Source organism: Ramularia collo-cygni, assembly GCF_900074925.1.
Source record: "Ramularia collo-cygni strain URUG2 genome assembly, contig: RCC_scaffold14, whole genome shotgun sequence".
Taxonomy (NCBI): Eukaryota; Fungi; Ascomycota; class Dothideomycetes; order Mycosphaerellales; family Mycosphaerellaceae; genus Ramularia; species Ramularia collo-cygni.
The window spans coordinates 641,405-665,569 of record NW_019716268.1 but is presented as its reverse complement, the minus strand read 5'-3'; the positions used below and the strand labels follow the sequence as shown (position 1 = coordinate 665,569).

The window sequence follows — 24,165 nt, the reverse complement described above, 5'->3', positions numbered from 1 at the left end:
CCATGATTGCCATGGTCCCACCGGCATGCGTAGTGCTGCCTTCAACCTCCAGTCACAGAACTGATGGGCGCGTAAAGTTCGTGGTGTGTTTCGGAATGGGAGAGTGCGACCTCACCGCTGGCCAACCGCCAGCTAACCTATGGCCACAGCAGCGTGGATTTGCTAGGCTATTGTGCTTTCTCCGACCCATGTGGATCTGCAAACCTGGGACAAGCCGATGCGACCGTGTCTCAGACCTCGAGTGAACGTCTGTCTCTGACCTGCAGCCGCTTGCCTGCGTCTCTCCAAAGCTTGACGATGCTTGGATGCCGAGAATGAAACAACAGACCACAAACGACCGTGACGCCAGATCCAATTGGCATGCCTTCTCGTCTAGAGTCGCTGCAGCGAGATCCACCTCCAGGACCTTGCGGGCAAGTTGCAGCAGTGAATGCGACCAACACGCGGCCGCCCCTGGTCACTTTGCAAGACAGACGCCACGGGAACAATGAGATTGTTTGTTCTTATYGTGCCACTTTTCCCCATTGTCACTTCAGTGAATGCGTTTCTTCTTATCACTCGCGTTTGCAACACTTGACTTTCCTTCGTTCTCTTCCACCACTTTCCTTCCAACCCCCTCGTACTTCAAGCATCCTCAGCATACTCACGAACTTACGAACTGCTTCTGGCAAGCAACCCACTTCTTCAAACAGTAACTCAGCACCACCAACGCTCATCAGCAACCACGTCGATTCTCAGCAGGTCAAGAATCGCCAGCAAACCACACACGCACTGTTTGCCCCTACCACAGCAACAGTACCAACCTTCAACATGGTCTTCAACATGCTTACTTCTATCTCGGCAATCCTGCTTCTCGCTGGACACGCAACCGCTCACATGATCATCAACGAGCCGGTCCCTTTTGGCAAGCCAACCACCAGCCCTCTTCATCCCGTCAAGCCAGGAAGCCCCGAGTCGGATTACCCCTGCCAGCACAAAGCGGGCACGCCGTGGGACATCACTACCATGAACAACATGACTGTCGGGGTACCCAGCCCACTCACTTTCAGCGGAAGCGCTACTCACGCTGGAGGCACTTGTGTGCTTTCCATCACCCTCGACAAGGAGCCCACCGCCTCATCAGTTTTCAAGACGATCAAAGTCTTCGAAGGTGGTTGCCCAAGCGCCCCGACGGGTAGCGGCGACCCACTGGCATTCGAATTCACCATTCCCAAGGGATTCCCCAACGGCCAGGCTACCTTTGCGTGGCTTTGGTACAACAAGCTAGGTGGAACCCGTGAGGTGTACATGAATTGCGCGCCAATAACCATTTCTGGCGGTTCAGACTCCAAGGAGGCGTTCGACAGTCTGCCCAACCAATATCTGATCAACCTCCCCCCTTCGGAGTGTCAAGGTGTTGATAGCACAGACCTTATCATTCCCAACCCTGGCAAAGACGTTGTGAAAGCCGCAGGCGCCATCCTCAAAGAGGCCACTGGCCCAAGCTGTGCTGCTGCCGCGGCCGCACAGACTTCAGGACTTTCCGGTTATCAGACCGCATCGCCCGACAGCAACAGCCCTCCAGCTGACTCTTCTGCCTCTTCAACCGCGAGCGAAGCTCAACCAACATCAGCACCTGCCAGCTATGGCGGTGGTCCATCCAGCATGATCACCATCCAAACAGCTGCTCCATCCAGCATGATCACCATGCAAACGGCAGCTCCAGCGCCTTCCTCGCCGGCTGTCGTGTCTGACAGCCCATTGAGYATCGTCCCCATCCCCACCATCTCTACGGCTGCTCCAGCGTCCTCCTCGCCAGCGGGGATTCCCGACTCGATGGGACCACCAGCTTCCTACCCAACTCTCACACCTTCTTCTGGCGCGGGCATTTCCGGTCCTGGCACCACAGCCGGCACCGGCGCAGCTCCTATCGCCACTGGCTCAACTTCATCGGGCTCGACCTGCTCCACCAACGGAGCTCTGGTCTGTAACGGCGCATCCCAGTTCGGTCTTTGCAACAATGGCAATGTGGTCTGGCAGGCTGTCGCTGCGGGTACAACTTGCTCGAACGGCCAGATCATGAAGCGCTCGGAATTCCGTCACGCCCATGTCCGTCGCCACGCACAGAACGGATGGTTCGGATGGGTAGCATAGGCATCTCTTTGCACTCTTTTCCTCTAACTCACGATTTTACGATCCGAACAAAGGCCAGGAGCCTCTGTATGATTGATGGGCGCATGATCATGGCGATGCTTGGATTGGATTGGATTGTATTTCCTTTTGCGTGCATGTGTTTCTTGGCCGGCGTTGCCTTGAGGATACACACAGGGCAGGCATTTTGGGATAAGCTTAGAAAGTTTCATGCATTGCATTGCGCTTGGATACAGATGATCCTTAAGTTCGCTACTGGTGTTTTTGTTTTGTTTCTATCAGCGTTTGAACATAGAAATCGCGAATATTGGAAGGCTTTCAAGCTGAGCTCTTCTCTCCTACTGTGATGACCGTTTATTGTTTCTTCGATCCGTTCGTGTCGCGGTGTACGTGCTCACTAATGGCAGACACCTGACGAGTCTACCTCAAGCATGGTCACCTGCCACAGWCAAATGTGCATGACTTTGACTTATGCCTCGCGGTCTTTCATTTAAACCGTACATCACGGTCCGTCCAGGTAACTTCCCTTCCCCTGGCCCGTCGCTCTCGATCCATTGATATCTTCTCCTTCATCCTAGCTGTAGAAATGTGACCCTTTGTTGAATGCTACATGTATATTACCAAGATTCGAAAGATATTTCCATGCACATGGATTTGGTCGTTGGAGGTGAAATTTTGAATTGCTTTTGTTATGCTTTTGGCACTGTTGTCGGTCCACAAAGATGGCCTTGCGAGGCCAGGTCTAGAGGAGACTGATGATCTTCATGAAGAGAAGTTGGGTGAAGTGTGCTTTGTGGCTTTCCTCTGGCACACGACACGAYGATCGCAAACAAGGGAGAAGGGGTTCTAGTCATAGCAACAAATGTGAGTGAGGAGATGAAGATTGAGAACGGAAGAAGGAAGCTTGCAAGACATTTGTGGAGACGTGGATTACTAACCATCCTCGAACTTGGTGACCGCCTCCAACCAACTACCCTCAATCAAATACCGCCTCCAAATGCAGCGACCCGTGGAGCAGCTGGTCTGCGATACCGCGGCCGATGATGTCGTCCAACAATACAGAAGGTCTCCGCAAATTGCTACCGTCCGTTCGAACTTCAGAAGTGCCACCATCAGAACCTCCTGCTCGATCACAAACCGWTCCTCCATCCCCCGAAGAGCACCGTCGTGAGAAGTCGCACCTGCACCAGCGGTTGCACTCTCACGGTTTGCGGAACAGAGCCTTCACCGGCTCTCACGGCCATCACCATCATCGACATGGTGCAAAAGAGGTGGTACAGTCAGCCATAGAGCTCAAGCCACCGATCAGCTTCGACAGCCTCTTGCGTCGCGATAAGAAACACCTAGACTCCAGCCGACATTCTAGCAACAGTGCGTCACATAATCAGCGGCGAACTGAAGAGGAACGGAGAGCCCAGCAGGCACAACAGGCCAGACGACGCCAGATACAGCCCGAGGACGTCCAGAAGGCGAAGAGGGACAACGAAAGAAGGCAGAAGGAGCTCCGCGAGAGCTTGAAAAATGTGGAGGAAGTCGCCATGAGCAGCACACGCCAATTGGACGATACCTATTATGCTATTCTGGAGAAAGTTTCCTTGTTGATGTCCACAGTCGCAAGTCTGCAGAGACTGGCAGAGGAAAGTCGGAATTTGCATACCTCTTTTCGGGAACAGTCTGGTAGACTCGAGGAAGACACCGTGGGAACTTTCAAGGGGTTCGAGAATTTCGACTCTCAAGAGAAAGCCATCAACGAGCTACTTGTACAATTGAAGAGCTCTAAGGACCAGAGAGATAGGATTGGGCAGAGACTCGAAGCGGCCAGGAATCGTGTTGAAGCGTATGAGAGGCGGGAAAAGGAGAAGAAGCAAAAGAGTCGAATGCGATGGAGTGTCATCTGGGCTGTCTTTCTTGCTGTGGTGGCTCTGATTGTGGCATTCTTTACCACAAAGAAGCACGGGGCTGTCGGCGGCAATGTACCGTCGGTTGCAAAGGTCCTCGAGCTTGCCTCCTCGATCACTGCACTGAACCCCATACCTCGCGCGACTGTGAGTGAGGATCCTTATTTGAAGAAGCTGTTTGATGAGTTATAAGATACCCCGAATGCTATCAATAGATTTCGTTATCATAGGGATGCGCTGAGCAGTCATACCTTAACGGTATCCATATGCTTACATAGTATCTTCCCCATCTCCATTTGGGCAAGAGTTTTGCACCGCGTTGGTTGGCAATCGCATCAACATTAAAGTGACGAAATGAGTAACATATCGCGCATCTATGACCACAACCTAAGGTAGTCGTTCCATACACGGGAGAAACCCAGCATCCATCGTGCCCAGTCCTATCACTTACATCAGGTGTTGCTGCACGCGAAAAAGGCAAATGTGCCTACCCCAACACTAACCCTAAGAGCACCGCTTAGCAGTATCGTGTCAATGGAAGCATCGTAGCACTGGCCCAAGCCATGAGAAAATCTTTGATCAGWTCATAGCAATCGAGGACATGTTCCAACTTCCAAACGACCTCATTCGAAATTTCAAATACTGCACCCATTGCCGATCTCAGGAAGATTGTCTGTGTARAGAATTCAAGACTATTCGTTTCGCCCTGTGCATCGTTACGAACAGTCGTACAGCCTGGCGAGATCATCTAGTGGCTAGATTGTCGGCTCTCAACCAAGCGAACAATGGCTCTGCGATTTCTAGTTCTGGCCAGGAGTGTCACGGCATCAACATTGGCATCGACGTCTGATAGAATCGCCGCATGTGAAGAAACACGGCCGTGAAGCATAAAGCGTGGCTTGAATTCGTCTTCAATTCATGCAAATCGATCAAACATCGTACATCGCATTTCTGGAATTTTCCTGGTCCATAGTCCTCGTCTTATACTACATGCTTGACCTGCTATGATGTCAGCTCAGAGTCCTCTTGTGGTATGAATTGCTAGTGGATGTCTTTACCTCGAAGAAGCGCTTCAGCCACCATACCTGGAAGACTCCCTCGCCGAGGAGCACACCAATCTGGAAAATGCTCCACCACTTCACACGAGCATTGGTGCTCTCAGCTGTGTTCCGGTGAGTTCGCTCGCGAACAACAATATAACCTTGCTCATCCTTGACCTGGGCCATAAGTTCGGTCATTTGGCGTACTGATCACGTTTAGTCTTTGTCGGAGCAGAGCATAGTCTTTGACCTTCACACACCTTCCTTCTCCAGCGGATCTTGAGGAGCTTCACTTTCAGACACGTAGACWATTCCGTGGACGTTGAAGCTGACTTCCTTTGTATTCGCTGACCAGTTCTCGTTGCTGAAGCAGTATGTGTATTTGCCGTCTGACTGGGCATCGAAGGAGTGATCTCCAGCGCTGACAGACGTTTGGTGGCGCAGGTTGACAAGGTTTGGGTCCTGGATCTGTTGTGCCATATCTGTCAGCATTCWCCCATGCATACGTATCCACCGTTTCGTGTCTATCTTCAATGCTTCTTCATTGCACGCCATATCATCCTATGCCTCTGCTGCTTGCTCTTCCCCAAGATTGTGCATACCCAGAAGTCGATGTCCAAGTTTCCGCTACCACCGAATTCTCGATCGCCCACTTGGAAGGTCACTGTCATCTTGTCGTCCTTGTGCAAAACCTCGTGGAAGCATTCCCGCGAGTGCGCCTTGAGCTGGATGTTGTGCGCATTGCAGATAGCCAGGAGGGACAGCAACGCCAGTAAGAATCCTGTGTAGAACGCCATATTCCAGAAGAAGGTCGAAGGGAACACCGGATAAATCGCGAGTCTTTTGGTATGCTGGAGCCGCAAGCAGGTAGGGAGGACAGGAAAGATGGACGTGTCTCCAGGGTCTCGTACAACTCTTGGCAGTCACTATACTTTGACGCGCCAACCTCATCCATCTCCCTCCTCTTCTCGAACATCATTGCTCAATAGTTTGCTTTGCACCAGTTTCGGGAGTTTTTGTTTACAAAATGTATGTTGAATAAGGATCGGGCAGCGCATGCGGAGTCTCGAACGATGTCGCTATGACCAATGCCACGACGAGGCCGTCGAAACCTCGCGGGTCGTTGCGACGCGTCAGGACGCTGTTGAAGAGTTGGGAAAATTGCGGATCCCAGGCGGTCAAATGCTACTGGTTCTTGCTGCTCGTCTCTGGCAATTCGATGCAATGGCTGAAAGCATCACAAATGTGAGCCCGAGGACTTTCAGAGAAGGTGCTCTACTTCGTCTCGCGTTCACACCTCGATGTAGGTAAATCTGGTCAAAGAACTTTTAAAGACGAGGCAAGCAGTATTCATTTTGTCGAGTCCATTCGCATTGGCCAAATCTAGAAAGTTGTTCAATCACTCGCAAAAGTCTAGCTTGGTCACTTTTCTTTCGATGCACTGTCTCGTCCTCTCCACCTCAAGCTTCTCCAGTAACAGTACCATTCCCATCAACGCGCCATGGGCCGCCTAGCCACATACATCGCAGGCAAAGCCTCCAGCGCGGACAAGCTTCCCGGCCAGCTTCCCAACGTCTCGCTGATTGACGCGCTCTGCCCAAGAATCGTCTCCATCAGTCCCTCTCGAAATGAAACCAAGGTATGCCATGCCGTCCCTACACTACCTCACTGCACCTCACRTCTTTCTCTTTATCTCATCTACATCACAAACATCCTCACTCACATCTTGATATGTATCCATTCTTCCTGCGCTCGGTGCTCAATGTGTCTCTTGTTGATTCTGACATTGGCAAGCCTCTTGTCGACAGAGCCCAAGACAGAAATAGCTCTCGCGGATCCGTCACTCACAGCGTTGTGTCGAAGGACAAGAAGGGCAAGCTGGTGCTGGTTCAGCATCGCGATAAATCTGTCGGCATCGGGAGCGGTGGTGACGGTCAAGCAACTCCCGAGGACGCGAAGAAGGATGGAGGTGCCACGAATGACAAGGCAAGCAACGGTGGAAAAGCCGACGAGAAGAAGGACGGCGCAGTGGACGAGAACGAGCTCAATTTCACCCCAGAGGAAGACGCCAAATTGCTCAAAATGAAGGCCGACAATCCCAGTGGGCCTTGGGCCACAGTTGCCGAAGAGCTTGGAAAAAAGGTTCACGAGGTCAAACAGCGACATCAAGAGCTGAAGAAACTAAGCAGTGGGCCATCTGAAGATACCAAAGGTGATTCCAAGCCGAACAACTCCATCAAGAATGATTCAAAGAAGGATACCAACTCAAAGGAGTCTCAGAAAAATGCTGGAGGTACTGTCAAGCTGCAGGAGGGRGATTGGACCGCCGCCGAGGACGCCATCCTCTTGGAAATGTCGTCGAAGGGAGAGAAGAATCAGAACATCRCAGCTCTACTTGATGGGCGGAGCAAGAAAGATGTTGGCAGGCGACTTCACGAGCTCAAGGGGCAYGACGGCGGTGATATGAAGAACGCTGAAGGGGAGAAGGCCAAGGGCGACCAGAACGCCAAAGGAGGTGGCGGCGAAGGCAAGAAGAATGGCGAGAACAACAACAACCACAACAAGAWCAAGAAAAAGAATGAAAAGCAGCAGGCAGGTAAGGAGGAGAGCGCTCCCAAAGAGGAAGCCAAACCAAAAGCTCCATCGAGCAAGGCCGGAAGCAAGGCCGGAGGCAAAGCTGGAAGCAGAGCAGGGAGCTGCCGAAGTGAAGCCAAGTTCACTATGGGCGAGTGGATGACACTGCAGGAAGACGACATGTTCAATTTCAGAGAGCTTCAGCTGCTCTCTGAGCTGATCATCACGGATCTGAAGGAGTCGCGAGATGGTGTCTACTCGTGGCTACGTGTCGCGAGTCTGTTCACTGATCGTACGGGTCGCCGGGTTCATCCTGAGGATATTCGGGAGAAGTTTGAGTCCATGGCTCGGGACTAAGGTGGAGCATTACAAAGGATGTGCTGCACTGGGCACTATTGTAAGCCGCGGGCGTTTTGGACGATGGCCAGGATGGCTTTTCTCATGCCTCTAAGCGATTTTGATGTCTGAACTTCACCTGTCATTAATGGACTGGTTGAATGGCTGATATAATGTCACTCTACGTTCTGTCTTCTTCGTGAATCATTCTCATATCAGCACCCTTTGCTGTCTTACTGGGTATCCCACGTGCCTGAACTCCTGCCCATGCCGCATAATAAACGCTGCATCAAGCCATTTTTTCTCCCAGCCTTGCTCAACGCTGCTGCATGCTAGCGAGAACAGCCCGTTCGTTTTCGACGACTTCGAAGATATCTCCATATGTGGCTAAAAATCCAACATCAGTTCTCTCGCTCGTCATCATTACATTCCTTGGGCAACTCACCTCTAATCATGCAGTCCTTGTGTACCATCTGATCGGACGCGCGTTTGTACTCGTCCTGTGCCTTTTTGTTCTGCCACTTGTAACCCGGCTCATCTTCCATGAGTGTCCATGTGTAGCCGTTAGGATGAGTCCTGGGACCGGCAAAGCTGGGATTGCTGCTGCCTGCGTTCAAGCTCACGCCGCCGTTGCCCATAGAGGCCATTTCTGTGGTGGATGATGTTAGATTTCGCGGCGCATGCGGGTCTTCATCAAGCCAAGCTAGGCCCACCTTCAACTTCGTCGCTTTCGTTACTGATGGTCTGGATCGGACGCTTGCCGTTGGAGTTTGCGRGTGAGGATCCCGAAGCACTGAGGGGCATGTTGCGCTGCTGAGAGTCTGGGGGAGATAGCGCGGCAGGGTCGATTGTTTGCCGTTCCTTTGGCGTGGTGATGTTTTCGCCAGAAGATTCTGGAGAAGAAACGTCCATTCTGTCCGCCATGATGAGAAGTTCCTGCCTACTTCGATCACTTTCACAAGCCATTCGCTCATGTGAAGTACACAGCCTCGCACGGGCCCGCAGATCAATCGCGTCGATCTACCGACAGTCTCAAGGACAGCATTGGCGCGTGCCGCAGATACTCCGTGTACAAGGACGACATCATGTAGATCGCAGTCTTCACAAGGTCGACATTTCTGGGAACAGGTCACGCTAAATGGTGGAGAGATGTGCGCGAGGGATGAACTGTCAATACTTTTGAGCTACGTTCTGTCTGTCCGTAACGCGTGCAACGAGTCGATCGACTGCTCCTGCTAGACAGGAACAGGAGACGTCAGGAGCTTTAAAACAAGAAAACACTTGTCAATGACATTTAGTCAACGACCGCAACCCGAAGTAAAGAGATATGGAGTGGCGAATGGCCATGGCGACAAGCGCCTATTACTCTCCAAAACACAAACATTTTTTCCACCACCAGTGTAGGTAGTGCCGTTTTCGAGTGCCACGCTCTCCGAAGTGAAAGTGGAGATGATTCGCACAGAGGACCCTCGAGATGATTCTCATGACATGCCGTCAGTGAGAGCGAGCATTTACTCCTCATCAGCTGCTCCGTGCGCTAGAGCCTTTGCCTTCCAGTACTCGACTTGGGTCTTCAGCTCGTTGATCTGCCCCTCCAAGTCATCCTTCTCCATGACCTTCTTCGCACGGGACTTGCGAGCAGCAGCAGTGTTTCGAGCACGCTTTAGGGCGACGGGGTCCGCCTCGTCGACGACAATTGGTGGCAAAGGCTTATCGCGCTTACGGGCAGCAACGCCAGCCACATCCGAGTGTCTTACAGCCGGGCTGAAGCTAGGAGACGCCTGTGCGGAGCTACGCTTGCGAGKGTTGCCCTCTCCGCCTGGGTGGACCAGTATTTGGCTTGACGAAGAAGTCCTCTCCATTGGCGCAGGTGGGGCATCAGGGAATAGCGAAAACCATTGGTTGTTGTCGGCCGTCAAGCCGTCAAACAGGGGCGAAGTCTCATAGTCTTCCACAGGGGTATCGAGAAATGTTGATCCAGGGGTCGTCAGGTTTGTGAAAGAGGCAGATGGGGGCATAGAGTCATTGAAAAGGTCCTTTGGTGAGACCGTGCCAGGAGCTGCACTGCCAGCGCTGTCCAGAGAGCTGTGGCTCTGAGGCATAAGCTCGAAGTCGAAGCTCTCCTCGCCGAAATCGAAGTTGAACATGCCAGCGCCCCCTCCGATGTTACCTCCGGCGCCGAGGTCACCGAAGGTTCCGTCGTACGCGACGTTGATTTCTGAGAAAGGGGCTGTTAGAATAGGGACTACTGCTACGTGAGGTGATGTTGTATTACCTGCACCCATTGTGAAAGCTGGGGGGTTCTGTGCTTGATGTAGTACTTGGTGTTGTGCTTGGGTGGGCAGGTGTCCGGTAGAGTTGTTATTGAAAAGTGGTACAGGAGGCCTTCTGTTGTTCGTAGACGTGATATTTCCGTTCACTTGGAACAAGTTGTTCGCAGTGTTAAACGAAAGATGCGGCGTCGAATCGAGCGATGGAGCCCGGCGCGGAGGATCCTGCGGGAGGGTCTGCGATTGGTAGAGCTCGAAGTCTTGTGAGAACACGGGTGTTGGCGTATGCCTTGGTGAAACTGGTGGTGGAAGCCATGTTTGTTGTTGGGAAGCCGTGAGGGGCGGTGGGTTAATGTTCACGGAGTGGTCGTTTGGTGGACGAGGCACGTGGGTTGGGTGAAGGCCGTGAGGCCGACGAAAAGTGGAGTTAGAGTGTTGGTGGGGTTGGTGAGATATGTTGGGCGACGACGACGACAATCAAAAGGCAGCCATGATAACTGTCTTGTGATTGTATTGTGATGTGTATGTTCGGTGTTGGTTGGTGTTGAGGGGAAGAAGGAAGTGGGAACGGACTGAAGTTATGCGAAATTGGCGGGCAGCTGCGGCACACCAAGGGCACGGGCCCTTTCTCACCTACCTCGACCACCTCCACATTATTTTGCTGCTAAAATGTTGACTCATACTGCAAGGTTTCTGGTCCTTGCAACCTAGTTTTCTCAGCCGACCTCAATGCGCCTTATTTATGCTAGGAAACATGGCTCGAATCCAAGGACACTCTCAGCCAGGCTACTTTCAGTGCTCCAACAATCTATGTGTGCTACCTACTTGGCCTTGAACATTGTATTTGAGAGACGAAATTCGAGTTCTGAGAACCTTGGGAAAGCTCCGGTCACCGGTGAAGCCTGGAGCACAGTAACTAGGGCCTGCGCCAATATGCGGCTGTGCATGCGGTGTTCAATTTCGGAATCGTCCCCACATCTACATACCTGAAAGTACCCTGCAGGGCGCAGCATGAAACGATTACATGCTGCGATACCGTTGGCTGCACATCGAGCGTATGTCTTCGAACTGACACCGCCGACCATTTGCCCTATGAAAATACCACCGGTTCATTGATTYGACACCAATTTAGCCATGCCACCATGATGTGGAGACGACTGGGCTTGTACGAAGCAGACATACATGGGGATCGATCGGATATCCCGATCGCTTGTTCAAGGCATCAGGATACCGCTCCGATACCGGGCGCGAAAATGAAGGATTCAGGGCTCGACGGTGAAATCGAGCGACAGAGACATTTGACAGACACTCGAGGTGACGATTGCGACCGAAAAGGTGATTGTTCTCTGCGCGCTTTCAATCGATTTTTCAGGAAAGCAGTTTGAAGGCCAAGGATATCGAAAGTTCGAAAGACGCATGCCGCACGCTTACGACAGACATATGCAGCACTTCTCATTAAAAGGCTTTACTCTTTCTCCCTGTTACGCTGACCAATATTATCAGCAAATGTCTTCTGCTGTCCATATGAAAGCAGCAGCTTGCTCGCTCACTGGTATTGATTTGCTCACCCTCAATCCAGCTACGTGATTGTTGATAAGAGAAAGCAGCAAGTGGACTGGACTTTAAAGACCTGTACAAACTGGCACACACTGAACTTGCTCGATCTAAGGTCATATCCAGATGTAGGTCTGGTGATGGAACCTGGATCCATCGAAACCAGTACGGCCCGCAAGTCATCAGATTTTCTGGCATCGCGGTGAAATTTGGATTTGGTGTCGACATGCAACAGGCCGAAACTCAGGCGTATCACTATCGCCATGCCGATAACTCATGCCTTGTTATACCTCAGGTCCTAGACTACTTTATGGTCCCTGGAACAGAAGGTATATTCGAAACGGGATTTCTGGTGATGGAATACGTCTGTGGACGTACAGTGCAGGATCTTCCCAAAGATGACAAGCAAAGGATTGCTCCTCGAGTCGCAAACGCTATGAAGTATCTGGAGACAATCAAGCCTCCAGATCTCTCCCGTCCGGGGCCTCCTATCAAAGACGGCGTACCATGCGGGTATCTGTGGTCTGACACTGGCCCTGGCAGATCCTTCAATACGTTTAACGAAATGAATACGTGGTTAGACCAATAGCTCGCGCTATCGTKTCCTACAGTTTATCTGGACCTGAAGCCACATGAATTGAATCAGGGCACATGGACATCACTCCTCGCAACGTTATACAAACTGTCGATGACAGAATCTGCTTTGTAGCAATTCGCGGGAAACTATCCCGGGGTCTTCGAAGTACTGCATCTCAAAGTGTGCGAGGCAGATGATCCCGTCTTCTTCGAGGCCTTGGTCAAGTCGTTGCCAGAAGACGAAGAGGAGCTGAAGTCGAAAAGGTACGAACACATGTTGGAGGTGAAGAAGAACAATGTCCGGTACGGCGTTGTACGGCATCTGACTCCGCCCTAGGAGCGATAGAGCGATGGATACTCCGTGTACAATGTTTATGCTGATGCTATAAAAAATCGAAAGTCGATACAATTCATTGTCCAAGATCTTTTGTAGTAACATTTGCTGGAGTCGCTGAGGATGATCGCCTATCGATAAGAACAATCGGGCTAGCGGCTAGGTTCCGTTCCTCTTCCCGTCTGATGAATGAATGAAACACAATTTGTAGCTCCATACTACCACAACAACTTCACAATGGCTGCTGCAGGACAAGGCCAGCAGAGTAAGTCCATCGTTCAAAGCTCATGCTGCAACAGCTAATAACAACTGCAGTCGATCTTGCAACGCTCTCATCACAACAGCTTTCGCAAGTCAAGAAACAGCTCGACGATGAGGTCCAACACTTGACCAACTCATACCAGAACCTACGAACCGCGCAACAAAAATTCCGGGATTGTATCGTGAGCATSAAGAATGGAGTCGCAAATAGTGTGAAAGGTAGGATGAAGATCGACTGCTGCCCAATGCCATATTCGGCTCTAATTCTCCTCCAGACAAACCCTTACTCGTCCCTTTAACCTCCTCTCTGTACGTCCCTGGCAAGCTCGCGGATCCTGAGCGGGTGGTTGTGGATGTCGGAACCGGGTTCTACGTGGAGAAGACTACAGACGATGCGCAAAAGTTCTACGAGGTGAAGATTGAGGAGCTTGGGAAGAACATCAAGGATTTGGAGAGCATTGTCAATGGCAAGGCCAACAACCTGCGGGTGGTGGAGGAGGTGTTGAGACAGAAGATGCTCACTGGACAACAACAGGGTGGACAAGCAGCAGCAGGCGCATCTTGAAGAGATTCATGGGACACCATCAAGCCAGTGTTGTGGTCTCGATTGAGGAAGACATCGTTGCACCACGATCGTGGTACGGCTAGATTGCCCAGCAGAAATTGCCGGATGCGCGTAGGTGTATCGAGAGCGCTGTGGGCCGAAAATCTACCCACGGGGATGCCAGATAGGCAGATGGAGAGCAAGATAGCTCTGCGGCCATCGTTACATTCGCTCTGAAAGACGAGGTAGATCCACCTATCCGATGTAGAACGCGGGACTACCTACTTCGAGGATGTGTCTAAATCTCAGTCGAGATATGCCATGACTGACCGCACCGGCTTCAGTAGATGCGAATACCATCTGTGCTACATCACAGAACAGAAACGACCGATAACTTGCGTTTTGTGTGTCAAGTTCTTGCTCTTTTGCGGCCAAATTTCCCGCACGTGGCGCATGCACTCCACACCAAATCGTCTTCCCCGCAGAGCGACTGAATCTCCACCGCTCGCGACCCTCGGACGGACAGATTCCGCACCGCCGTCGAGGAATGCAAGCAGCCGTCGAGCAGATTGCCGCCATGGCACAGCAGCTGCATGATCAGGATCCGGACGAAGAGGATGGCAATATTAATGACAACAATAACGACGGCGGGAACGCGCTCAAGCGCAAGGCCGACGATGGACAGACGCAACAACAGCGGGCCCGCCGGAATCGCTATGTCTCCATCGCGTGCAACCAGTGCAAGAGACGCAAGATCAAGTGTAATGGAGAGACGCCATGCCAGCGATGTGGCAATCTGAWTCTCGAGTGTGTCTATGCGCCGAATTGCTGTAATGGCTTCAAGGACTCGCAGGAATTCAAGGACATGTCTCAACATATTTCCATGTTGCAGGAGCAGGTGAACGCGCTTTGGGAATCGTTGAATGCGATGCGTGTACAGATGGGGAGCGGCCAGGTAATGGCCCAGCAAATGCAGCAGCAGCACCAACAACAACTCACGCCCATCGATCCCTCGCTACAAAACACAACGTATCCTTCGCATCCACACCGTGGGTCTGTTTCTTTCTCTGACATGCAGCCGTCTCCTGGAGCCTCAAATTTGGGCATGTCACCGCGGGTAGCGCGTCGGAAGAGCCAGTCCCAGAACCAGCAGCCGTCTTTTCGAGGTCCGACAAGTTCCGCTTTCAACTTCGGCGTGGCTAAGAACAGTCTGGAAACGATGGGTATTACAAGCCAGGCAGAGGGAGATGTCAATGGCAACACGGGAAGTGGGATTATCACGACGGAGGTCACACCAGAACCTCCCGAAAGTAGCGTTCAGTTCGTCCCGAGTCTGGTCACCRACAAAGATCCGATTTGGGGCATTCCCAAGGACGAGGCAGTGAGATTATGCAGGGTGTACGAGGATGAGATAGGACTCATGTACCMGGTGATTGATGTGGATAAAGTGGTTGCTCATGCAACATCGCTGTATCGATTCATAGAGGCAGCATATCGAACTGGACTGATGCGGCAGAACTTGCCCGGAGCAGATGCGATTGACGATGAGGATACGAACATTCTTAAGCTGATGTTGGCTACCGCGCTGACTGTGGAGGCATGTGGTCGCAGCGAGCTCGGACAGCGATTGTTTGAGTATGTACAGCCTGCAATCGACAATATGCTTCTTGGAAATGCTGGAATCAAAGGAGTTCGATTGCTAACGATGGCGGTGGGTCTTGTCTGTCCATGAGTTTGTTCTGCCAGGCTGACCGTTATCAGGCGATGTACGAGTTTCACCGAGACAACGAAGGAACCTCATGGCGTATGATAGGTCTAACAGCTCGTCTCTGCATCGAACTTGGACTCCACCGAAGAGAAACGTACGATGCAATGAAAGACGACGATGACAGAACCGACACGATGCTCCTCTTCTGGGCCATTTACGTTCTGGATCGTCGCTGGAGCTTTGGCACTGGGATGCCATTCGCATTGCAAGAGTCTGATATTGACCCACAACTGCCAAAGCCCGAGGAACGCTCACCGTACTTGAGTGCAATGATCACCTACTCGTCCATTTCCAGCAAAGTATGGCGATCAATATCCACGCCAGCGTCGCCAAATCGCGCACCGATCAACACCGAAGAGATGAATTACTTTGACTATCAAGTTATACAATGGCATCGAAATGTGCCCGCCCATCTTCGCTTTGAACACCCTTCACAGAACGGGACAGTGACAACTCCTGGTGCTGCTTCTTCTTCTCGAGCAACCCGCCGGCTGCGCATACTGCTCTACTTGCGAGCAAATCAGATGCGTATACACATCTACCGCCCTGTGTTACACTCGGCGACCTCCATCATGGGCCATCGTGAACAGGCACAAACGGTGGTGGAGGTCGCAAAGGACACAGTGCGAGTCCTGACCAACATCAACCAGACATCGGACCTCTACCGCACCCAGCAAGTTCTTTTCAACGCGTTCCTAACTTCGGCTCTGGCTGTGTTGTTCCTCGCGGTCAGTCATACGCCGGCACTTTTCGCCGAGAATGTGCGAGAGGAGTTCTACATGTCGCTTGAGCTTGTACGCAACTTCTCCAAAGGCAGCTGGGTGTCAAAACGTCTGTGGAAAACAATTCGCGTGTTGAAGGAAGTCRGACCCAAGCTAGGTCTTACCATGAAAGAGTCCGTAGCTACGTCGGCACATAACGCTCCATCTAATGAGGACCCCGACCCGAGTCGCTCGGCCGCTGTGGCAATGGCCGGTCTTGCTGGGCATAACGTGGATGAAATGTCGCTCTTCAACGGAACCCCACAGCAACATGGTCAATGGAATGGGGCCGCGGGATCCAGTAGCAGTCCCGAGGGAATGGTGAATGATCTGACAAGTCTTTTTGAGGCAGCAGGGGGATATGCCGCTCTAGACACCATGAGTGGCCACGATGGGAACTACCTGGCCGATGGCATGGGGAACTTCACTGGTGGTGAAGGTCTCTCGCACATACTCAAGGAGCTGTTCTGAAGCGGCTTGCTTAAAATTGAATGGATACCTTGGGACGTCAGTAGATGAATATCAAGAATTATGAGTCGTGCAAGGGTGTCTTTTGCTGTTAGTCTCCCGTCTCCCCACTAGAACTACACCTCATACCGGAACAGCCCCTCCACGACCCTTGATGATCCGATCTCGCCTGTTCAGACCACAGCAAATCTTCAACATGAATTTCCGGCGGTGATTAGGTACACACTCCTCCCGTGTCTGATTAGAAGTGTCAAGCAACTTCTAGCGAGCACGCGGATCTCGAGCATCAGGCACAAGACGGGAAACATCTGTAAAAAGCCCCTCCACTCCGGCTCCATCTTCAACTTCAGCAGATCAACTTCACGCTTATTGCGACCTCCGCTCGGCCACTTGTCAACTTGCAGCGCTGGCCCACTACAAGGTCGCCGACGAGATCAGCGACACCGGCAGCACCACAACTGCCTCCACCACCTCCATTAGCAACGGCGCGCCTGCTGCGCCCTCTTCGAGCAACCCAGAGCCGCCTGCTGCATCGGCTCAAGCCGCCGACGACCGCGGACTGAGTGCAGCGTTAGATAAGGCGTGCGCTCTTTTCGGTCTCCGCGATTTCGACAGCATGTCGTCTTCATCTCAGGCGCCAGAGTCGTGGATCTCGGCCTTTTGCTCTCTGGTCGGCCACGAATACTTCGCCGAGGTGTCCGAGGACTTCATCGAGGATGATTTCAACTTGACGGGCCTGCAGAGCCAGGTGCCAATGTACAAGGAAGCGTTGGAGATGATTCTGGACGTGGAACCCGAAGATGCCAGCGAAGAGGAAGAAGATGAGGAGGAAGATGAAGACGAAGACGAGGACGAGATGCAGGATGGTGCGGAGGGCTTGGGTCGGCCGGGATATAGGAGGGCGGCAGATGCTGCGGCGGCTGCGGCGGAGAGGAGACATTTGCGCATGGCAAGCGACCTGAGCATGATTGAGAGCTCAGCGGAGATGCTGTACGGCCTCATACACCAGCGCTTCATCACCAGCAGACCCGGCATTCAGCAAATGGCAGAAAAGTACGAGCTGGGTCACTTTGGACACTGCCCGCGCGTGCATTGTCATGGCGCAAAGGTACTCCCAGTAGGCTGCTCAGACATTCCTGGACAGGAGACGGTCAAGCTATTCTGCCCGAGCTGTCTGGATGTTTACAGYCCGCCCAACAGTCGTTTCCAGACAGTGGACGGCGCATTCTTTGGCACCACTTTTGGCTGTCTATTTTTCATGACCTTCCCTGACCTGGACGTGGGCGGATCTAAGCCTGCACCATCCCTTGAGACTTCGACATCTTCTCCTCTCGCCGGCAGTGCGGCAATGGCACAGAGCAGTATGTTGACAGACAAGCCATCGCGATCCTCACTCTCATCATCTCTAGCATCACAACAACCAGGTCTTCCACCTCCGCCTATAAACGCCCCTCTACCCAAGCAGCCCGAGTCCATCAACGGCGTGGCACCCAAGAACCTTGCCCCGGGACTGGGCGCAACGAGCCTGTACGAACCACGAATCTACGGCTTCCGTGTCGCCGAAATCGCTAAGAACGGTCCGCGCATGAAGTGGCTGCGCAGCCGACCTATGGATGTCAACGAATTGGATGAATGCAAAGCTTGGGCGCTGAACCAGGAAGCTCTCGCAGAAGCTTTGCTCAAGTCTACGACAGATAACGACATGGCTGATGCAGACATGGTGGATGAGAATGAGGAAATCGATGATGGGGAGGCGGAAGACCAGGACATGGAGGCTGGTGCAGATCAGATGCGAAGTAATGGCAAACAGGCAAAGGACGTACCTCAGCGGAAAAAGGCGGCGCCTGGCACTGCCCCTAGGAGGAAACCCGACCCTCAGGACGCCGCTTTGAATGGAGACGCTGTTCGCGTTTGAGCCAGCTGATGATTGTTCATCCGTTTTTTGAAGGAGGAAAAATGTGAGAGTTCCACAACTCCCATAATTTTTAAGACTCACGTCTCCTCTGCATAGAGAAAGTAACGCGTCCAATTCGTCCACGATGAACGAAGGAATGTTTGCGCACAGTACGAGGGTTGGAGATGGGTTATTTCTTCTACTTCTTGCGATGCATACCAGCGGTTTCCTTCCACTTTGGAATGTGCGGTGGGAAGTTCTCCTTTGCTCGCTATACGTAGCATTATCGTATAGCAACGCATTCGGTTTTTGGAAGGTTACTTGATCGATCGCTGCCGCTTTGGTTGATGTCTGTACGTATGATGATGGCGTGGCATGCCATGGAGCCGGCGCAATGAGGAGAGATGAACACGGACCCATAACTCAAGCGATCGCGATGATTGATGCGTCGTCTCTAACAGGTGGACCACACGAGATGGACATTGCAGCCATCAAATTATCGTCTTGCTCGCTATAAAGACCGTCAATAATAGGGTATCATGAAAGTTCTCATCGCTCAGCAAAATCCGCACACTGTCAATACAAGCAGCCTCACAACATCACAAACAGTTCCTTGATGGTGTACTCTATCGCTCTCGCGACTTCACTACCTTCCTGCCACACCTGATCATGCTTCCCTTTCAACTCGAGAAGCTTGGCCCGCCGCTTCCCAGAGTCTTTGAAGCCCTGTGATGAGAGAGACCGGAGCATGAGATCTGGTTGCTCCCACTCTACCAGCTCGTCTTCTCGCGAGTGCGCCACCACTACCAACTTGCCATCCTCCCAGCTTTGGTTCAGGTTTGAACTCGTTGGACTCCCTTCAGCCCAATTTTTGCTGTTGCCAAATGCGCTTTCTGTGAAATGGCGGTAGAAAGGCTGCTTCTCGTGATACTTTACTAACGCTGGAAGATCGTAGAGTCCTTCAATCCCGAGGATTGCCAGTGGAGGAGTGACGTTCATCTCCAGCGCCGATGTAGATTCATACTGTGAGCCCCAATAACGTTTCATGGCAACTTGCAACACAAGACACGCTCCACAGGAATGGCCAACCAGGATATATCGGTCTCGGAAAGCATACGTTTCCTGTAGATGCAGAATGGCCTGCAAAACATCGTTGACGTGATCCGGATGTCTTGCATTACGTGCTGGATCCGAGGGATTTGAAGGATTGGTGGCATGCGAAGGAGCGGGCGACAGACGGTAGTTGATCGACGCGAAACCAGCGACGTGCTCTACAATGGGCGATTTGAGCAGTAAACTCTGTGCCTTGTCGAAAGTAGCCGCTGTCTGCTCGGGATCGAACCAAGCTCCGCCATGAACGTAAATCACCCAGACGCGCTTGCGATCGTTGGAAGATGTTGGTCGAGGAATGCATGTCTGGAAGGTGTTGAGGTTGGAATTGTCGCTATAGCGGGTATCCTTGCGGAACTGCGGCCACTCCGAGTCCTTCATCATGGCGCCGCCACTACCGGGATGCGGTCCGGAAAGTGTTTTGAAGGATGATGCAGCCAGGCGGACATTCAATGCCCAGAATCACGTAGCGTGGCTCGTGGGAGTATGCAGTTCTTGAATCGTGGAGCCCGTGTCTGGTGGGATTTTCCCTGCGTTTTTTCGAGAAATGCTGTTGGGCACGGAGGTGGAAAAGCAGATACGAGGAGCACAACTAGATTAGTTTTCTTCCTCCGGTGCCGACGACGATTTTAATTAGTTGGCCCTCATCATCACCACCTTTTCACAGTAGTGAGTTTCACCTTTGGGCAACTTCTGCCACTGTTGGGAGCACACGGCCACTGCTGCATGTGGAGCGAGGCGCAAGTGCAGCTGAAAGGTGCAGCATTGCAACAAATCAGGTTCGACTGTGACAGGGGGGGTGGTTTCCCTTCCACATTCTTTCTGCCTTGAGGCCCGAATTTTGTAATCCTTGTAATCTGCAAGTGCAGGTGACGCACTCTTACTCTGGCTCGCTTCACACCAGCATCAACCAGCTTCACATCCCTAAGAAAGAAACAACACGGTCACTCTTCCATCTCCAACCACTCCACCTCATCAACACACACGACCAATTTGATTACTTCCCCCCACTACCTCCTAGCGCAGGACCTCAGTAAGCTTCGCATCCTAATCACGGCGGATCGGCCGGCTCTTGGCTACCCCTCCAAACCTTCGTCACTGAACATCAACAGGCAGCCCCAGCTGTGAAGTGAAAGTCCACAAAGCTTGTGTTTCTGCGGACCTACAAAAAAAGACATCCTCAACATCTCAGCGACTTGCCACAACATCCACCTCACTGCATTGCCACACCTCTACCACGATGAGCGCCTACGACGGCTACGACGACGAGCCGCGGCGGTACCGCAATGTGAGTGAAGCCACGACCGCAGCACCAGCGGCAGTTCCGGATCCAACTTCGCCAGCTGACATAACCACTACCAAGGTTCGCACGCGCCCACGTGAGAGAGACGAGCCCGATCTGGTGCGCGAGGAGGTCTACATTGAGCGCGGCAAGGGCCCCGGACCTCGTGGAGCTGAACTGGTCTACCGTGGACGCGACGATAGCACCGAAGACATTCCACGCGACTTTCCTCCACCGGGTCGTGGCTCCCGTCGATCGGAATACGGTGACTACTCCGCACCTCGCCGCAGCAAGAGCACGGGCGGCAGACGCTACGACGACGACTACTACAGCGACGACGATCGTTACACCGACTATGCTGGCCCAGCAGCTGCAGGTGCTGCAGGCTATGCCGCAGGACGCGGTCGCTACGATCGTGAGCGCAGACACAAGCGTGATGATCGTGACTACGAATCTGAATACTCCAACTCTCCACCTCGCCGCGAGCGCAAGAAGTCTGGCGTTGGTGAGCTTCTCGGAAGCCTTGGCCTGGGAGGCCTAGTTGGCGGTCTTGCTGGCGGCAACAAGGACAAGGATCGATCGCGCTCTCGCTCTGGGTCTCGTGGTGGCCGCGCTGGCCGATCTCGGTCCCGCGGTGCACGTAGTCGGCGTGGACCTTCCTCTGACGGCAGTGGTCGTAGTCGGTCTCGTGGCGGCAACAGCGAGCGCAAGTGGGCCCAAGCTGCTCAAGCCGCGCTCGTTGCAGGTGCTGTGGAGGCTTTCAGATCCCGCAAGACACCAGGACCTTGGACCGGAGAGAAGGGCAAGCGCATTGCGACTGCTGCACTGGGCGCCGGAGGTATTGATGGTCTCGTCTCTGGCAAGGATCCCGGCGAGAAGTCGAAGCGCCACCTGGCTGGAGCAGTCATTGGCGGTTTGGGTATCAACCGTGCCGCCAATGGCGCGCGCTCCCAGGTTCGCGGCGGGGACAGTCGCAGTGTATCACCGGATGGCCGCCCGCGTTCCCGCAGCCGCAGCATAATCGACAGGTTCCGTGGACGTTCGCAATCTCGTGGCCGCAACTCGGAAGCTGGAGGTGGTGGAAACGGCGCTCTGGGCAAGGGTCTTCTGGGCGCCGGCGCGGCAGCCGTCGCTGGAAAGGCGCTCTTCGATCGGGTTCGCTCCAAGTCTCGCAAGAGACGCTCACCATCAAACTCCAGTTCAGACTCGTATGTGCCCTCCCGCACCCGTCAACGAGACAGGCGCCGCTCACCACGTTCAGATACCGCCAGTACTCGCCGGACAGACGGTCCCGTGCTCCGTGGCGGTCAAGACGATCGCGCTCTCGCTCGCGGTGGTAATCGGTATGCGGCCGCGGCCGGCGCCGGAGCTGGTGCTGGTGCAGGCGCATTGGCGGTGAGATCCGGCGGTGGCGGCGGCGACAGGAACGGAAACCAGGACGCGAATGGCAAGGGTGACGGCAACTCCAGTGACAGTAGTAGTACCGCGGACATGGAGAAGACACGCAAGCACGTTCGCGGCAAGGAGATTATTACAGCGACTTTGGCTTCAGTGGCAACTATTCACGCCGCTCACGGTGTTTATTCGAGTATGGAAGCACACGAAAAGCGGCATAAGTTAGTAGCAGAAGGAGAGATGTCTCCCGAGCAAGCTCGCAAACAACAGACCAAGGCGTGGATTCAAGATGCTGCAGCTGTTGGTATTGCTGCGCTGGGTATCAAGGGTGCATTCTCTGAATGGAAGCAGATGAACGACCAGAGGTAACATTTCCCTATTACATCCGATTTTTTGGGATGTTGTGCTGACCATCGCTCCTGCCAGACGCGAGATTCAGGACATTGAGCGGAAGAAGGTGCAGCGTCGCAAGAAGCGTATCGCAGAAGAAAAGGCCAAGCAGCAGCAAATGCAGGAACGTCTGTTGCAGGCCTTCGAGCATAACCCAGTCGCGGCTATGGGCTACCAGGCTGCTCTGGCCGGAGGAGTTGCTCCACAGACCCAAGCACCACCTCAGCCAGACTTGAGCGGCAATCCGTACGCTCCGAGGGACGGCGGAAACGGAAATCAGCGGTACTAGAGACCCCGTCGTTATTCCGTTCACCGTGCGATCCCCGAAGACGGCGACGACGACTAGGACTCGGTTGGGGAATTCATTTGCTCCAGTATCGAAGGGATATGAGGTTGAGTCTGCGAGATTACCTGGGAGAGAATCCTCTCTTCACCTTTGGGTAATTTTGCGAGTTGCATTGATGTACCACACAGGAGCAAGACCTGCAGCAGCCAACAGTTTCTGCATGAGCAGGCCTGGGTTGGCTATGGAGATGACTTACGAAAATCATGAAAGCATTGAGTTGGCATAGTTGGAAAGGCCCTCACGGGTTTTATGGCGTCCATAGGTTGCTATTATGCTACGATTACGACTTGCACTCTCCTCGTTCCGTTTTCCTTTCCAGTATTTGATTTTCGACTACATTCGATCAGTCACTTCYGCCGTTCGACACTGGCTGCTTCAACCCGCTTTTCGGATGGCAGTTTGCAGCATCGTCGAATTCTCGCTCGCCCGCTCTCCCGCTCACTCCATCGCTCTCATAACTATCAAGTCGATCGCGTGCCACACTGTCTCGCTCATGCATGGACATCCTCCCGAGATTCATCGGGAAATTCCAGATCGGCGAGTTCCAATTAACCCAATGATGATGGAGGGAGATATGGATGGCTGAGGAGCGAAATGCCTTCCTCTAAAGTCTTGATGAGTWCAAGGACTGATTTCGACTTTGTTGGTAATTTGTTTGATTCTTGTATTCTTTGAAACCGTTTATTTCTTTCCCGCTGGTTTGGCGGCTTGTTGCGCACGAGGAGAAGAAGCAGTTGAAGGTTGTGGAGCTGTGACTTGGCTGCTCACTGGGCAGAAGGCATAGAAGGAGAGGATTTTATCCATCTTTTCCGTTGGTTTGAAATTTGTTCGGGTTTGTTATCAATGAGTTGGTTTGAGTAAGGTAGTTGATGATTGTAGCTTCAGTTTTGGTCGAGATTGGAAGTTGGAATGGAGGTTGTGGGACGAGGAAGATGTACATGCGGGTAGTAGTGGCTTGCAGGTACCTACGTAGTAGTTTATATAATGGCGTGATTGGAAAAGGTTCCGGGGATCGTGAGATTTGTTCGATGGGCCGATGGTCCTTACAAAAAAGCTTCCGTTTTCTCCTCTATTTGGGAGGGGAAATGGTGCTGCTGACAAACGTGTTATTGTCATGAGATGAGGGGCTGTGTTGACAAGTAATTTTTGAACTTTGTAGTAGTACTTTCGAAGTATGTTGTCGTCAATAATGAATTGTTGTCGTTGGAGACGATCGATGACATCTTTGGAAGGC

At 52.7% G+C, this 24,165-nt stretch overlaps 12 protein-coding genes; 8 read left to right on the top strand and 4 right to left on the bottom strand.

Moving 5' to 3' along the window:
* Positions 1 to 810: 810 nt before the first annotated feature.
* RCC_08569 (uncharacterized protein) lies at positions 811 to 2,133 on the top strand (the record flags this gene model as incomplete). Its single annotated transcript, XM_023773819.1, has 1 exon — positions 811 to 2,133. The coding sequence occupies one exon, from the start codon at positions 811 to 813 to the stop codon at positions 2,131 to 2,133; it is 1,323 nt and encodes a 440-aa protein (XP_023629587.1).
* A 1,037-nt stretch (positions 2,134 to 3,170) lies between these two features.
* On the top strand, positions 3,171 to 4,220 carry RCC_08568 (uncharacterized protein; the record flags this gene model as incomplete). Its single annotated transcript, XM_023773818.1, has 1 exon — positions 3,171 to 4,220. One exon carries the CDS (start codon positions 3,171 to 3,173, stop codon positions 4,218 to 4,220), a length of 1,050 nt encoding a protein of 349 aa, XP_023629586.1.
* Positions 4,221 to 5,009: 789 nt separating this feature from the next.
* On the bottom strand, positions 5,010 to 5,865 carry RCC_08567 (probable EMP24 protein precursor; the record flags this gene model as incomplete). XM_023773817.1 has 4 exons in its annotated part: positions 5,010 to 5,027; positions 5,087 to 5,274; positions 5,329 to 5,536; positions 5,671 to 5,865. The coding sequence occupies 4 exons, from the start codon at positions 5,863 to 5,865 to the stop codon at positions 5,010 to 5,012; spliced, it is 609 nt and encodes a 202-aa protein (XP_023629585.1).
* Positions 5,866 to 6,569: 704 nt separating this feature from the next.
* Positions 6,570 to 7,999, top strand: RCC_08566 (uncharacterized protein; the record flags this gene model as incomplete). XM_023773816.1 has 2 exons in its annotated part: positions 6,570 to 6,707; positions 6,863 to 7,999. The coding sequence occupies 2 exons, from the start codon at positions 6,570 to 6,572 to the stop codon at positions 7,997 to 7,999; spliced, it is 1,275 nt and encodes a 424-aa protein (XP_023629584.1).
* A 295-nt stretch (positions 8,000 to 8,294) lies between these two features.
* RCC_08565 (uncharacterized protein) lies at positions 8,295 to 8,902 on the bottom strand (the record flags this gene model as incomplete). XM_023773815.1 has 3 exons in its annotated part: positions 8,295 to 8,365; positions 8,424 to 8,627; positions 8,692 to 8,902. 3 exons carry the CDS (start codon positions 8,900 to 8,902, stop codon positions 8,295 to 8,297), a joined length of 486 nt encoding a protein of 161 aa, XP_023629583.1.
* Positions 8,903 to 9,489: 587 nt separating this feature from the next.
* RCC_08564 (uncharacterized protein) lies at positions 9,490 to 10,263 on the bottom strand (the record flags this gene model as incomplete). XM_023773814.1 has 2 exons in its annotated part: positions 9,490 to 10,196; positions 10,254 to 10,263. 2 exons carry the CDS (start codon positions 10,261 to 10,263, stop codon positions 9,490 to 9,492), a joined length of 717 nt encoding a protein of 238 aa, XP_023629582.1.
* Positions 10,264 to 11,754: 1,491 nt separating this feature from the next.
* RCC_08563 (uncharacterized protein) lies at positions 11,755 to 12,391 on the top strand (the record flags this gene model as incomplete). XM_023773813.1 has 2 exons in its annotated part: positions 11,755 to 11,800; positions 11,856 to 12,391. 2 exons carry the CDS (start codon positions 11,755 to 11,757, stop codon positions 12,389 to 12,391), a joined length of 582 nt encoding a protein of 193 aa, XP_023629581.1.
* Positions 12,392 to 12,949: 558 nt separating this feature from the next.
* RCC_08562 (probable prefoldin subunit 5) lies at positions 12,950 to 13,538 on the top strand (the record flags this gene model as incomplete). XM_023773812.1 has 3 exons in its annotated part: positions 12,950 to 12,977; positions 13,028 to 13,192; positions 13,249 to 13,538. 3 exons carry the CDS (start codon positions 12,950 to 12,952, stop codon positions 13,536 to 13,538), a joined length of 483 nt encoding a protein of 160 aa, XP_023629580.1.
* Positions 13,539 to 14,064: 526 nt separating this feature from the next.
* On the top strand, positions 14,065 to 16,517 carry RCC_08561 (related to fungal specific transcription factor; the record flags this gene model as incomplete). XM_023773811.1 has 2 exons in its annotated part: positions 14,065 to 15,228; positions 15,279 to 16,517. The coding sequence occupies 2 exons, from the start codon at positions 14,065 to 14,067 to the stop codon at positions 16,515 to 16,517; spliced, it is 2,403 nt and encodes an 800-aa protein (XP_023629579.1).
* A 613-nt stretch (positions 16,518 to 17,130) lies between these two features.
* RCC_08560 (related to casein kinase II, beta subunit) lies at positions 17,131 to 18,429 on the top strand (the record flags this gene model as incomplete). Its single annotated transcript, XM_023773810.1, has 1 exon — positions 17,131 to 18,429. One exon carries the CDS (start codon positions 17,131 to 17,133, stop codon positions 18,427 to 18,429), a length of 1,299 nt encoding a protein of 432 aa, XP_023629578.1.
* Positions 18,430 to 18,999: 570 nt separating this feature from the next.
* Positions 19,000 to 19,899, bottom strand: RCC_08559 (uncharacterized protein; the record flags this gene model as incomplete). The annotated part of the gene is made up of 1 exon (XM_023773809.1): positions 19,000 to 19,899. The coding sequence occupies one exon, from the start codon at positions 19,897 to 19,899 to the stop codon at positions 19,000 to 19,002; it is 900 nt and encodes a 299-aa protein (XP_023629577.1).
* An 859-nt stretch (positions 19,900 to 20,758) lies between these two features.
* On the top strand, positions 20,759 to 22,874 carry RCC_08558 (uncharacterized protein; the record flags this gene model as incomplete). XM_023773808.1 has 3 exons in its annotated part: positions 20,759 to 20,806; positions 20,882 to 22,560; positions 22,622 to 22,874. 3 exons carry the CDS (start codon positions 20,759 to 20,761, stop codon positions 22,872 to 22,874), a joined length of 1,980 nt encoding a protein of 659 aa, XP_023629576.1.
* Positions 22,875 to 24,165: the final 1,291 nt, after the last annotated feature.